The sequence below is a fragment of the Bufo gargarizans genome, chromosome 10 (genome assembly GCF_014858855.1).
Source record: "Bufo gargarizans isolate SCDJY-AF-19 chromosome 10, ASM1485885v1, whole genome shotgun sequence".
In the NCBI taxonomy this organism is placed as follows: domain Eukaryota; kingdom Metazoa; phylum Chordata; class Amphibia; order Anura; family Bufonidae; genus Bufo; species Bufo gargarizans.
This window is the reverse complement of record NC_058089.1, coordinates 42,296,527-42,311,334: the sequence shown is the minus strand read 5'-3', so window position 1 is coordinate 42,311,334 and position 14,808 is coordinate 42,296,527. Positions and strand designations below refer to the sequence as shown.

The following is a 14,808-nucleotide window of genomic DNA, read 5'->3' as shown; positions in this document are numbered from 1 at the left end:
AAGATGGTGGGGCTCATGTCAGCGGCTGCGGACGCAGTCCCTTGGGCGCTATGGCACCTCCGTCCTCTTCAGTCGGAGGTCTTACATTTATGGAACGGCAGCCCTGCGGGGCTAGATTCCCTGTGCTCCCTGTCCGGTCAGACCCGGAATTCCCTCAGATGGTGGTTTCGACTGCCAGCAGGGAAGTCTATGACCCAACCAGTTTGGGTCATATTGACTACAGACGCGTCCCTCGTAGGCTGGGGCGCTCACCTGGACGGATCCCAAGTGCAGGGATCTTGGTCCCCCCTGGAGCGGCATCTTTCCTCCAATCTTCGCGAGATTCGAGCTATCCGGCTAGCCCTCCTTCACTTCGCCCCTCAGATTCGGGGCAAAGCGGTGAAAGTCCAGTCAGACAATATGACTGCGGTTCTCTATATAAACAAGCAGGGAGGCACAAGGTCATTACCCCTTCTATCAGAGATCGGGGTGATCCTTCGGTGGGCAGAGCTGAACCTTTCCCATCTATCTGCCGTTCATATCCGAGGTTCCCTCAATATGATAGCAGACCGCTTAAGTCGAGGATTACCGACCATGGAGTGGTCTCTGCATCCGGAGATCTTCAGGCAGCTAGTTCACAGTTGGGGTATGCCAGAGGTGAACCTCATGGCAACCAGGTTCAACGCCAAGGTGCTGAGGTTCTGTTCCCTGTACCGGGAAGACAACCCCCTGGCGATAGATGCTCTGTCGATACCGTGGAGGTTCAGGCTGGCTTACATCTTCCCTCCTTTTTCCATGATACCGAGGGTATTGATGAAAATCCGTCAGGATCAGGCCTCGGTAATAGCCATCATACCGTTTTGGCCCAAAAGATCCTGGTTTACCCAGCTCATTCAGATGAGTCGGGGACAATACTGGAGACTCCCCCCGGAGCAGACCCTGGTGTCGTGGGACACTCACCTCTGCCCAGATCTGCACAGGTTCAACCTGACAGCCTGGAGGTTGATCAGCCCCTTCCCAACATAGAAGGGCTTTCCGAGTCGGTCCTGAGAACTTTGTCGCATTCCCGAGCAGAGTCTACAAACAAGGCCTACTCCAGGATCATGAGAATCTTCGTGGCATGGTGTGATTCCAAACAGGTGGCGTCTGCAGATCCGCCCCTTCCTGCGATACTACATTTCCTTCAGGACGGATTAGATAGAGGCCTATCTCCAGCTACCTTGAAGGTACAAATGTGTGCCATCTCGGCCTGTCTCAACAGGCCATACTCTCGGGACCCACTCATCAAACGCTTCCTGAAGGGAGCGGAAAGACTAAAGCCTACTATACTGAAACCCATTCCCCAGTGGGATCTTTCAGCAGTGCTCAGGGGTCTAGCATCTCCCCCCTTCGAGCCTTTGGAGGAGGTTGATTTCAAATATTTAACTTTAAAGATGGTTTTTCTTCTGGCTATAGCCTCAGCCAAAAGAGTCTCTGAATTGCAGGCTTTCTCTGCAATTCATCCATACATCATCTTCCTACAGGACAGAGTACTCCTGAAGTTTTTACCATACTTCAGACCTAAGGTGCCTACTTTTCAAAATATCAACCAGGTAATCTCCTTACCAGTTTTGTTTACAGCCTCCTCCTCTGATACTCCAGCTAGAGATCCGCTGGATATTTCTAGATGCCTCCAGATCTATGTGGATAGATCCAGAGAGTTCAGGATAGATGAGAATCTCCTTATCCTGTTTGCCGGTAAGTCTAAAGGCCGTAAAGCGTCTAAAGCCACCATTAGTCGCTGGATCAAGGAGGCCATTAAGGAAGCTTTTGTCTCCCAAACCTTAGATCCTCCCGAGTTTGTGAGAGCCCATTCTACTAGGGCGGTCTCCACCTCGGTTGCGGAAAGAAGCCTTCTCCCCTTAGAGTTGATCTGTAAGGCGGCCTCCTGGAGCTCTGAGTCAACCTTCATCTCCCATTATAGGATAGATGCTAGGATGGCAGAGTTTTCGGCTTTCGGGCAGACAGTTCTTACTTCTGCCAGGCATGAGGACCCTCCCTAGGGGTTTTATCTTGCTATCTCCCCATCTGTGCTGCTGGTAGGACGTAAGGGAATCGTTAATTTCTAACGATAATTTGTTTTCCCTTAGTCCTAACAGCAGCACACAAATATCCCTCCCTAACTTACATCATACTTGTTAAAGACACGGTGGGCTGGGGGGTGATCTCCTCCCTTTCAGGGAGCTGAAGATCGTTTATTGGTTCTTGGGCTCATTAAAATTCCGCCGGTCCTACCAGTCCACAGGGGCAGTTAACCCCATCTGTGCTGCTGTTAGGACTAAGGGAAAACAAATTATCGTTAGAAATTAACGATTACTGGGTCCGACCTTATTTTCTGCAGCACTCTGGGTATTAGCGGCCAAGGGGGAAAGGCATAGACTAGATCCCAAGTCCACCTGATTGAGAATGCATCCGTTGCCCAAGGGTTGTCCCTTGGGTTTAGGGAGCAGAAAGGATGGATTTCTGCATTTTTTTTCTTGACACAAACAGGTCTATCTGGGGGGTCCCCCATCTTCTGGTGATATGATGGAATACATCTGAGTTTAGGGCCCATTCTCCCGGATCAATGGTCATCCTGCTGAGGAAGTCCGCTTGTATGTTTTCTGTACCCTTTTAATGGATAGCTGTGATGGAGAGAACATTCCTTTCGGTCCAGAAGAATATTTTTTCCGCCAGTTCTTTTAATCTTGTTGATCTTGTGCCCCCTTGATGTTTCAGATATGCGACCGCTGTTACATTGTCCGAAAAGATTTTCAGGTGTTTTCTGGAGACCTTGTCTTGTAACGCCTTCCCATAGTTCTTGTTCTGGGCTCTTTAACTCCCTATAAGAGAGGAGCAGCCAGGTATCAATAGACAAGATAAACAAACAAGTCAAAAAATTATACATCAATTTTCCTCTCCCCACAGGGGAACCCACTGTTGGAGTAGCTGAGGGGGCTTCAGATTCCATCTGGACTGCAGGGGCGTCAGAGACAGACATCTGTAGTGTGTCTGCTCCAGGAGGAAGACCGGTTGTATGCTACTGCTTATTCAAAACTGCCGCTTCAAATAGTCAGCGCGGCATCTGACGTCATCGCTGTGCGCCCAGTCCAAGCTCCGCCCCTTCCACCTCCTGCCGGCCCAGAGCAGAGTGTAGTGCTGAGGAGTCGGCGTGCAGCATGCTCTGCTTCCGTGCGGTCAACTTCCTCAATGTAGGGAAGGGGGACCGACGCTGTGGGAGAGATACAGGCTCCTGCAACAGGAATGAGATCAACTCCACATGTATCCTCTGCCCAGCTTTGGACCGAACCGCAGGAGGGCAGAGGAAGAGGACACAAATCCTCAGGTACTTTTAAAATAATAAAACGTTCTTCCCCTCCATAAGGAGGGCTCTCTGTGAGTTGCCCCCGTAGGGACAGGAAACACTGAGGGTGAGAGTGGGTGGTGGCCTTTTAAACTCTGTGTGTTCCTGCCTCTACAGAGGTCAAGAATCAATCTCATAGTAGAGCCGTCATGGTGGACGAAATGGAAAAATTGTTTATTTAGCACAGTTTTTATTTTTTACAGTGTTTGAGGGGTTATGTCATGTGATATGTTTATAGAGCCGGTCGATACGAACGCGGCGATACCAAATATGTATACTTATTTATGTAAGTTTTACACAATAACAGCTTTTTTAAAACAAAAAAAAATATGTTTTAGCGTCTCCATATTCTGAACCATAGTTTTTTTTGTTTTGTTTTTTGGCGATTGTCTCAGGTAGGTGCTCATTTTTTGCAAGATAAGGTGAGGGTTAGATTGGTACTATTTTAGTGGGCAAACGCCTTTTTGATCGCTTGCGGTTGTACTTTTTGTGATGTAAGGCGACAAAAAAAAATTGTTTATTTAGCAGTTTTTATTTTTTACAGTGTTCATCTAAGGGGTTAGGTCATGTGATATGTTTATAGAGCCGGTCAATACGGACGCGGCAATACCCAATATGTATAATCCCCCCCCTTATTTTTTACCAACTTGTTTTAACTTTATTTGGGGAAAATGACATTTGTTTATTTTTTACTTGAAACTGGATTTTTGGGGGGAAAACTTTTTTTTCCACTTAATTCTTTTGGGGTCTAATCCTTTACAATGCATTCCAATACTTCTGTATTGGAATACATTGGCCGTATGAGTAATACTGTGTGTATTACTCATACAGCTTCCATGGCCTGTGAGATCTAGGGGGCTGGATCTCACAGGCACTTCACAGTAAGGCAGCGCGATGCCTTCCATGCCATCGCCCGCCCCCCCACCCACCCACCCCACAGCCGCATGGGGACCCGATGGCTCCGCCCACTGCCGCAACTTAGAAAAGCCGCAAACCGCAGGTTGGCATTTAGCCAAGGTGTCTGCTTAATGATTTGAGCAGGCACCGGCTTCCGATCACCGCCCGCTGCACGGCAGTGATCAGAAATACACAGGGTGTACAAGATTTTCAAACGGATCCGTCCCCATTGACTTGCATTGTAATTCAGGACGGATCCGTTTGGCTCCGCACGGCCAGGCGGACGCCAAAACCCTGTGTCCTTAAGTACCAGGACATAAGGGCGTACCTGTACACCTTGTGTCCTGAAGAGGTTAAAGAAGGTCAAGAGATGACCAAGTTGCGGCTTTGCAGATGTCTTGGATTGAAGCTTATGCTCTCTGCCCAAAAAGTTGCCACCGCTCTTGTTGAGTGAGCCGACCATCCCCGGGGAACCGGCTTCTGTAGGGAAATGTAAGCTAAACAGATAGCGTTCATTCGCTAGGTGGATAAGGCAGGCTTGCTAGCAGATTTTCCTTTATTAGGGCCTGAAAATTATATAAACAAAGAGGTTGTTTTCATCCACCACTTTGTAGCCTCTAAATAAGTCAGCACACATCTTCTAACATGCAAATGATAGAGCTCAGCTTCCTTGGGGTGATCACAAAAGGAAGGGAGAAACACTTCCTGGCCCTTGTGAAAATCTAAGACTACCTTGGGGAGAAATGCTGGATAGTGGCGAAGAGTAATCCTGTCCTCCTAAATGGACATATAAGGAGGGTTGATGGAAAGCTTGCATCTCATCTAATCTCCTGGCCGATGTGATGGCCACTAAAAAGACACATTTTAACGTTAGAATCTTAATGTGGGCTTCAAAGGACGCCTTAACCAAAGCCTGAAGGACCAGGCCAAAAGGTCCCAAGGAGGGACCTAGCGATCCTAGCCAGGGTGTTCCTAGTAACAGCCTTACAAAATCTAACAATCAAAGGATGAGCAGCTAGAGTTGAATAATAAAAAATAAATAAAAAAACCACTCAAGGCCAACCCCTTATCTAATCCCCTCTGGAGAAACTCAAAAATCCTAGGAATGCTAAGCTGACAAGAAGGGGAAGGAGGTATCCCTAAAAACTAAGAAAACCGACCATACTGTAGTGTATATGCCTGTAGTCACTTCCTTCCTACTCTTTAATAAGGTAGAGACTACTGACCCCGATAGCCCCTTTTGGATCAGTAGCGACCTTTTAAAAACCAAGCTGTCAAGTGAAGGCCCTTGACTGGGGGATGTATCACTGGGCCTTGACACAAGAGATCAGGAATTTCCAGAAGGACCCATGGCTCCCTGACCAACTAGTCTTAACCCAGTGAACCATGCTCGACGGGACCAAAAAGTGGGCTATCAAGAGCACAGAAGCTCCATCTTCCCTTATTTTGTTCAACACCCTGGGAATCAATTGTAATTGAGGTAAAGCATACAGAAGACCCCTGCCCCGGGGCTGAAGGAAAGCATCCACTGCTGTGGGAGAATCCCCTGGACAAAGAGAAAAGAACATTTTCACCTTCCTGTAGCAGAGAGGTCTATGTCTGGCAACCCCCACAGGCTTACTATCTTTGCAAATATGTCCTGCTTCAAGGACCACTCTCTGGTCCAGTTGTCTATACCCCTGATATGAAGGGCTGATAGTGACAACACCTTCCCTTCCAACAAGGGAAATATTTGATTCGTAATTCCCATCAACTTCTTGGATTGGGTCACCACGGAACCATTGTCGGACAAAACCCTTAAATGCCGGCTCTGAAGCCAAGGCAGGATCTGCATAGTCTTCAGAACTGCTGTCAATTCTTTGGCATTGGAAGAAATCTCCCAATCTGCACTGTCCCAGGGTCCCTGAAAAACTCAGTCCAGAACATGGGCCCCCCCACCCTGACGGACTGGTGTCTGTAGGGACTACTAAAGGGTTTACCACCTTCCATGGGACCCCCTGATGTAGATTTTCCTGTATCGGCCACCATTCTAGTGACCGACGGATCTTCCTGGAGATTAGAATCTTGCTGTTCAGCTCCTCTGGGATCCCTGACCATGACTGGAGATCCCTGGATTGAGCCTGAGCCCACAGAACTGCTGGAATGCATGATGTCAAGGACAGACATAGCTTTCCTGAATGAAACGTAAGGGCATAGAATTAGATCTCACACTCACTCACTTTCTCCAAGGTCGGAAAGGATCTCTGGGAGGTCGAGCAAAATCCCCAGGAACCTCGGCGACTGTAGGGGTATCATCCTGGATTTCTCCATTTTCACTATCCAACACAATGATTCAAGGATCTGAATTACTTTGTCTTCCTGTGAAAGACAATTCTACCTGGATGGAGCTATTAAAAAATCGTCCAGGTAGGTAACAAACAAGATGTCCTCTGTTATGTGAGCAGCCATCTCCGCCACCAACTTGGTAAATATACGGGTAGTCATAGAAATACTGAACGGAAGCAACTGAAAGTGTCTTACTCTCCCCTTCAGATGCAGTGCCACACTCAGAAATTTTTGATGACCAGGATAAAATCGGCAGATGGAAATGCACATCCTTTATATCCAGGACTACCATAAAACAATCTTTGTAAAGGAGGTCTACTACAGATCTGAGTAACTAGTACTCTACATGACCTTCGACAGCCTGGATCCGGACCTTCCCGACAAGGATCTCAGCTTGTAGCTGGGTATCTGAATTTAAACAGCGTTTTTCCTGCTGGTGAAAGTCAGAAGAAAATTACAAATGTAGCATTTGAATCATGGATAGGTATGCTAGAGAGCCATGTAAGTGGTGCATAATGTCATATTTTGGTGACAGACTCCATTTAAATTCCACAAGATGAAAAGAACAAGCAACACTCTTTATTTGTGTCCTACTCTTTAATACCACATGTATTTGCAATATATATAGAATTTTGTTCCACAGAAACTAAAAAGTAAAATAAAAGAAATTAACTTTATTTCGGACAACCCCCAAATAAAAACACTTCTTCCTGCAATAACAAGCTACTTTACAGGCTTATTCGTGAATACTTCATTAGCTTGTTCCCTTCTCCAGTCTTAAAGTAACAGTAAAGCAATTCTCTTTTAAACAACATTTTATAGTGACACACAGTAAATAGTTAGAAGCTCAGTGCAACACAAATCACATTAATAAAACAACCCACCCTGCTTGAGAACAAATGCACTCTTCAAGTCCAGCATGATCAGCTCGACACAATAGTGGATTGCACTCCATGGAGAGGTATACAGCACCTACTCAGTGGAACCACATTTCCCATCATCTGAGGTATTACTGTACTGCTGACACAGGACAGAAACGTGCCACCCAATTCTAGTACCTGTGTGGTGGGAATAAATCAGATCGTACTCGTTTCCACGACATACGTGGAACCAGGCTGATGCATACAGAACCCAAGAAAAGACACAGAACTACCATGGTGAGTTAACAGATCTTCTGGCTGACTATTGTAGTGTCTCCATCACAGAATTTGGCTAACTACTGACTCCTCATGCTCTGTTCCACTACGGTGTTGAGCCAAAAATACTTTTATTATTTAGAAGTTAAAATCCCATGGCCAGATTACCACATCAAAGAAACCCCTAAAAGTAAATGTCCATCCTTAAGCATCATTTTATTTTTTTAGCCTAAAAACTTTCAAAACTATGCACAGATTAATTCCTTAATATATCCTTATAGTGGTACCTTTTCCAAAGCCCTCGCATTTACAGAATTTAAACATACCATGCAGACTGTAGCCACCACTAGAGGGAATATAGGAGCTTTCTGCATAGTGTGTTTATATGCCGTTAGCTCCTAAGCTCCCTCTAGTGGTGGCTACAATCAGTCAGTATGTGCTTGTTTTTAAGTCTATGTCTATGCAGGGGATTTTTGGGTCTAAAAATGGAGCTTGGACGGCTATGAAGATATATTTTAAAAAAAACTAATCGGCAAACTATTTCAGACCTAAAACAACATGATGATAAAAGGTGGAGATTCACTTTAAAGATTGTGTACAACAATAGACCTCTTGTGTCGGTTGTTTTTTTGGCCCGTTCACCAGGCGTGACATTTTCACACATGAATTTCTCTATGATCAAAGGGCGAGACTGCATTGTTCTTTGCAGTGTAGGACATGTCCCATCTCTCCTGCTGCCAGGAAGAGTAAGGGATAAGATACAAGCACAGAAAGGAAGAGAGGAACACCGTAGAAGTCTTAGTATTCCAGAAAACACAAGCAACTCTCCATAACTTTTTTTTTAGTTATGCAACTTAACACATTTCTACACTTAATTCTCAGTATAGACATGAAATATAAATTAAATTCTGCATTATTAAATAAAAAAACCTGGTTGCAGTGTAAGAAACTCCAATATATTGGTTAATGTGGCAATAAGTGGAACAGAACAGTGATTGAACTGAGTAGCTGGATAAAAACAGACAAAAGTTTAAAACAGTGAGGGGTGTGAGGGCAGCGTGTCTGTGCGGGGGAGGGGCAAGGTGTTTAGGGACACCAACATGGAGGCCTAACAATAAATAATTTTAATAAGATGAATGACATTTGAAGACCATAAAAGAAGTATGTAAGAAAGACCATAGCATGTGAAAAGTGTGTGTATAAGGAAATGGACAAGTTAATTTAAAGGGGTTGGCTACTTTCTGGTTACTGCTGATCAGTGTGTATATAAGATGACTATATGGCACTTATTACCATGGCTTTTGTTGAAATTCTGCACCATTTTAAAAAGGCATGTCCCTTGGCCAAGTCTTTTGTTCTATCCGCACAGACGTCCCTGTCCATAAAATGGCTGCTGGAGGGTCATGTGACCAGGCAAATCACTGCACTTTTCATCTGGACTATGCAGAGTTTAGTGCAGTGTGTTTGAATGGAGGAGGCACATGACCCTCCATCAGCAGCCATGTCATTGACAGGACCTGTGTGCTGACAGCCCAGACAATTTACCCAAATAATGGGATATAGCTAATGAAATAGAGCAAACACAGAACATCAAAAAAAGATATATTAGTGTCATAGTCACCTTACATGCCCATTGTTAGCAGAAGCCTGAAAATGGCCAACCCCTTTAAGGATGAGACAGTAGTGGCACCAGTAGATTAGGTTGAGATGATGAAAGCAGAATAAAAATGGAGGAAGATAATGCAGCGGCCGTGTGCCGATCACTTTTCAGTGATGCAGATGGGGGAGGGATGAGTGTGTAAGATGCAGGAATTACAGTTGGGTTGCTAGGTCCCTACCCGGCTCTTCAGGATGTATAAAACAAGGAATAACTCTTACAATCCATGACATGTTAACAGACACTCTCTTCCTAGTAGAGAGGAACCATGTACACGTAGGTATACATGAAATACATGCATACAAAAGGTTCCTGTGAGCTATATAAAGGCAGCCAATTTACGGAGTAGTAATGAGATATGTAGCCAGTGTGTATACTGTAAGACCCCCCCAGCCCACCCACCCTCCCAACGTTTTGATCCTTCACTCTGTTTTCTTCTTCAGTGCTGCTGGAAGCTTTGCCTGAATCCTAAAAGAGGAGACAATAAAAAGGAACAATTTAAGCTCTAAGGCATAGCCATGGCTGGCAACAGTAAGTATTAGACAAATCTAGAACTCAAGTCCTTGGAGATGGCAGAAGACAGCAGGGGGCAGAAAGCATATTCAGAATGGGACCTCTAATACGCAGGACAGATGTGTCAGCTACAGCAGTATTAGGCTACTTTCACACTGGCGTTTCTGGGTCCGCTTGTGAGATCCGTTTCAGGGCTCTCACAAGCGGCCCAAAACGGATCACTTCAGCCCCAATGCATTCTGAATGGATAAGGATCCGTTCAGAATGCATCAGCTTGGCTGCATTTCTCCGTTGCGCTTTTGAGGCAGACAACAAAACGTTGCTTGCAGCGTTTTGGTGTCCGCCTGACTATGCGGAGCCAAACGGACCCGTCCTGACAAAGTGAATGATACCAGACGGATCCGCACCAAACGCAGGTGTGAAAGTAGCCTTAGATGTGTACTTCCAGCCATATGAAACAACACAGTAATCCATAAGAGATGCACTGAAAATCCCAAAGTGCCTAGTAAACATGGCTTCCTCATGTCACCTCTTCCTTATAAAGTGTGAATCATGTATACTGCAATATCAGGGAAAGGGGAACGTGATAAAAAGAGCTACATTAAATGATAGGATATGCCATCAATGTCACATAGATGCGGGTCACCTCACATTAAAGGGATTCTGTCACCTCCCCTAACCCAAAATCCGATTTTAAAGAAGTCATGCAGCACAGCTTACCTTGAATAGGCTGTGCTCTTCTATCTTGTAATCCGTCCAGTAGTTTATGTGAAAATCGACTTTTATTGATATGCAAATTAGCCCTGAAGGTGCCCAGAGGGGCGTTTTGATCCCCTTAGTGAGCCCAGTACTGCCCCTCTTACAGTGCCCAGCCCGCCTTCCTTGCGACTGTCTAACCGCCCCCAGCCTCTCCTCCCTCTCCTCCCCCTCCTTCACGGCCGAACGAACTCTCGCACAGGCGCAGTACCCACTGAGGGCTGCGCCAGTGCGATCTGCAGGAGACTGAGGGCAGGAGCTTCATCCTCGTCACTGGGCATGCGCCGAGCCCAGTGACGTCCGATGCTCGCTCTTCCCTGCTGACTGAGGGAAGAGCGAGCATCGGACGTCACTGGGCTCAGCGCATGCCCAGTGACGAGGATGAAGCTCCTGCCCTCAGTCTCCTGCTGATCGCACTGGCGCAGCCCTCAGTGGGTACTGCGCCTGTGCGAGAGTTCGTTTGGCCGTGAGGGAGGGGGAGGAGAGGCTGTGGCAGGCTGGGGGCGGTTAGACAGTCGGAAGGAAGGCGGGCTGGGCACTGTAAGAGGGGCGGTACTGGGCTCACTAAGGGGAATCAAAACGCCCCTCTGGGCACCTTCAGGGCTAATTTGCATAACTATAAAAGTCAATTTTCACATAAACTACTGGACGGATTACAAGATAGAAGAGCACAGCCTATTCAAGGTAAGCTGTGCTGCATGACTGCTTTAAAATCCGATTTTGGGTTAGGGGAGGTGACAGAATCCCTTTAAAGGAAAGTACACAGTGAGTTTTTTTTATTTTTAGGTTAGTGTTTTTAGTTTTTTTTGTTTTTAAATACATACAAATTGGATTTTACCTGGCCATTGTAATAATATTTTATATAATATTGTAATAATATCTGGTCATTTTAATAAAAAAAATTGCATTTTAGGCTGGAGATGGCTTGCCCTGAAAAACATGCTTTTCTGCAGTGTGTACAATCCTATACACATGCAGTATACGTCACTTTTGCTGCAGGTGTTGTACGTCACATGTGAACATGGCCTTACTACTCTTGCACTGTAAGATCTGGAGAACAAGACCCTTGCTCCATAAATCTCACTCTGTGGAAGGTGCAGGCTTACATTTTATTTTCTATGTGATCTATATTCTTTAATTATAAAATACAATTGAATATCTTGTCTTTTTTTTGTAGGATAAAACAAAACTTACTTCTCAGTTATAGATTTCATGTGGCTCTGCACCAGAGACACATAATGGTCAATTTGTACCTACGACAAACAGAAATGAGCAGAACATGAAAACCACAATGCATAGTTGGCATACATTAAAGGACATCTATAGAAAAAAAAAAGCATTTGCAAGTTAAGGGTATTGCCACACATGGGGGACAAACTGGAGATTTTCCGCAGCAGAAACGCATGAGGAAAACCCACAGCATAATGGAGTAGCAGCAAAGTAGATGTAGAAAGTGTCTGCCAAGGAATCCACACAAATTTGATCTGCAGTGCGGATTTTAAATCTGCAGCATGTCAATGTAGGATTCCCACCATGGATTTCAACCTTTCCAATGCAGAGAGTGAAACTGGTCACATCTGCAGCATTCACGCTATGAAATCTGCAACGAACCAACGCCATTTGTTTTGATTTTGCTGCTGTAGAATTCAGAGAACCCACAACGGACCAGTCTCATGTGGACATACCCTGAGGTCGCGGGCCGATATGTGACACTGTAGAGGAAAGGTTGCTATATAATGATCAACCACGTAGTACATGGGTGCATAGGGACCTCCAATGTTTGCAGCAGTTTTCCGCTTTGGCAAGTGAAGAGGGTCCAGAGGAATCGCCTATAGGACATCCAAATGACCTGATGGGATAACCCTTTAAAGGGTACCTAAACCGTTGTAAAACAAAGCACAAAGGGGCAGAAGTGCTGCTCAGAGTGGTCTGCACCTTCAGCTCTGCTTTTTGAGCTTGTGGCATTCTGATCCTGTATACTTTCTATAGATCTGTACTTATGTATTTGTGAGTTATAACCTCCCTTCTGATCCTCAGCTGTGTCATGTGACCAACACCCAGATCTCCAATTGACACAGGACAGGAAGTCAGTTACTTCTCTATTTATTTCTATGAGACTAACATTGAGGCTGCCATAGGAATGAATAGAGAAACTGGCTACCTGTCCTTACATAAGATGCTGTGTTATTTGGAGTGTCAGTCACATAACACAGCTGAGGATCAGAAGGCAGGTTATAACTCACAAATACAGTCACTGGTAAGATTACCTTCAATACAGTTTACATCATGTACCTTTCTAACAAGTCAGAAAATAAAAAGGTTTGTGGGAGAGCTTAAGAGTATGATTTTTAGCAAACTTACTAGTGTAGGCACAAACTATCTTGAATAAACGTACCTTGTATTTCTCATACACAACCGGAGCAGTGAAGGCGATCAGGACTCCTACGGGAAGATGAAAACAGACAATGGAGTCACTGAAGTCTATCTATAGGCACAACATAAAGCTTACAGAATGGTTCCTTACCAAGAATGAGAATTGTGATCCCGTTGAACACAGCTCCAACATAGGTCGTCAGCCACATGAGGAGGGCAAACTGGTGGGAGAAAATGTGAAAAGCAACTTAAAGTATTTCCATATGGAAGTAATTAATATCTGTATAATCAGTACATATTTTAGAATGCAAAATATTACATATTTTATAGAAATGCAGACAGATGCACATTGCCGGTTGTGCATAGTAACAATATAGCATAATGGGTGAGAAACTCTTCCAGAATAATACAATTCATGGGATTTTTTTTATTTATTTTTACCTTGAGGGAATCTACAAGGTCCTCCACAAGAAAGAGCCTTATGATGTACTTCAGGGCATGGTTGACATGAGCAAGGGATGCATTCGCTCTCTTCTGAAGGCTTTCAGAGGACAAAGTGATATCCTTGTCCAGCAGAACCCTGTGAAAGCAGTAAAGTAATTGCATTTATTATTTATATTCCCCTGTCAGGCAGGGGGTTAGGCTACTTTCACACTAGCGTTCGGGCGGATCCGTTCTGAACGGATCCGCTCATAATAATGCAGACGGAGGCTCCGTTCAGAACGGATCCGTCTGCATTATATTAGCAAAAAAAAGCTAAGTGTGAAAATAGCCTGGGACGGATCCGTCCAGACTTTCAATGTAAAGTCAATGGGGGACGGATCCGCTTGAAGATTGAGCCACATTGTGGCATCTTCAAACGGATCCGTCCCCATTGACTTACATTGAAAGTCTGGACGAATCCGCACGGATCCGCACGCCTCCGAACGGCCAGGCGGACACCCGAACGCTGCAAGCAGCGTTCAGCTGTCCGCCTGTCCGTGCGGAGGCGAGCGGAGCGGAGGCTGAACGCCGCCAGACTGATGCAGTCTGAGCGGATCCGCCTCCATTCAGACTGCATCAGGGCTGAACGGCTGCGTTCGGGTCCGCTCGTGAGCTCCTTCAAACGGAGCTCACGAACGGAAACCCGAACGCTAGTGTGAAAGTAGCCTAAATGTGATTGTCCAAAGGCGCTGCTGAGCACACGGATCATTAGAAAACAAGTGTTCGCACATTCTGTTTGCTTGGGCAATGGCCCCAATTACTACTGAGTAGAAAGGATGTGCCCTAATGCAGCTATAGATTACAGGATGAGATTAGTGATGAGTAAATAGATTCCTCATCAACAAGAAGCTCCCCTCCCGCTGCTTTACTGACAGGGCTGGACATCTTGCACCTGCGCTGCTGCTCTAACAGCGCATGAACAGTCACTGCTCCAGAAGCAGATATGTAGAGGAGTTTCTTTTTCAGAAGTGGTTGTCCAGCTGGGACAACTCGTTTAATCCAGCATCTGGTAAGTCTGACTAAGAAAAGACTCAAAATGTAAACTATTTGCATTGAGTTTTTAGATGTCACAAATATAAATGGCTTCAAAATGTTAGTCACTGATGCTGCAAATGCATCCATGATAGATTAGTGACACAGCTGCTATCCCCTCACACTGCAGGCTCCCCACGCTCTCCTGTGCGATTCAGCTTAAGCCTGTCTCCCCTCTCTGCCTTGTCATCTTTCTCTTCCCTGTCAACCGTTACATGCAGGAGACCAGTATGAAGCTACAGTTCACAGAACTACACTGGAGAGTCAGCACACAC

At 45.4% G+C, this 14,808-nt stretch overlaps 1 protein-coding gene across 1 annotated transcript in view; it reads right to left on the bottom strand.

Moving 5' to 3' along the window:
• Positions 1 to 7,161: 7,161 nt before the first annotated feature.
• The window catches only part of LOC122920174 (reticulon-1-like), a 48,962-nt gene continuing 41,315 nt past the window's right edge, over positions 7,162 to 14,808 (bottom strand). Inside the window, exons 5-9 of the mRNA XM_044269428.1 lie at positions 13,460 to 13,598; positions 13,170 to 13,239; positions 13,041 to 13,087; positions 11,840 to 11,898; positions 7,162 to 9,844 (exon numbers count right to left, since the gene is read on the bottom strand). Coding sequence (XP_044125363.1) covers positions 9,799 to 9,844; positions 11,840 to 11,898; positions 13,041 to 13,087; positions 13,170 to 13,239; positions 13,460 to 13,598 — 361 coding nt within the window. The 3' untranslated portion in view covers positions 7,162 to 9,798. The remainder of the gene's footprint in view (positions 9,845 to 11,839; positions 11,899 to 13,040; positions 13,088 to 13,169; positions 13,240 to 13,459; positions 13,599 to 14,808) is intronic.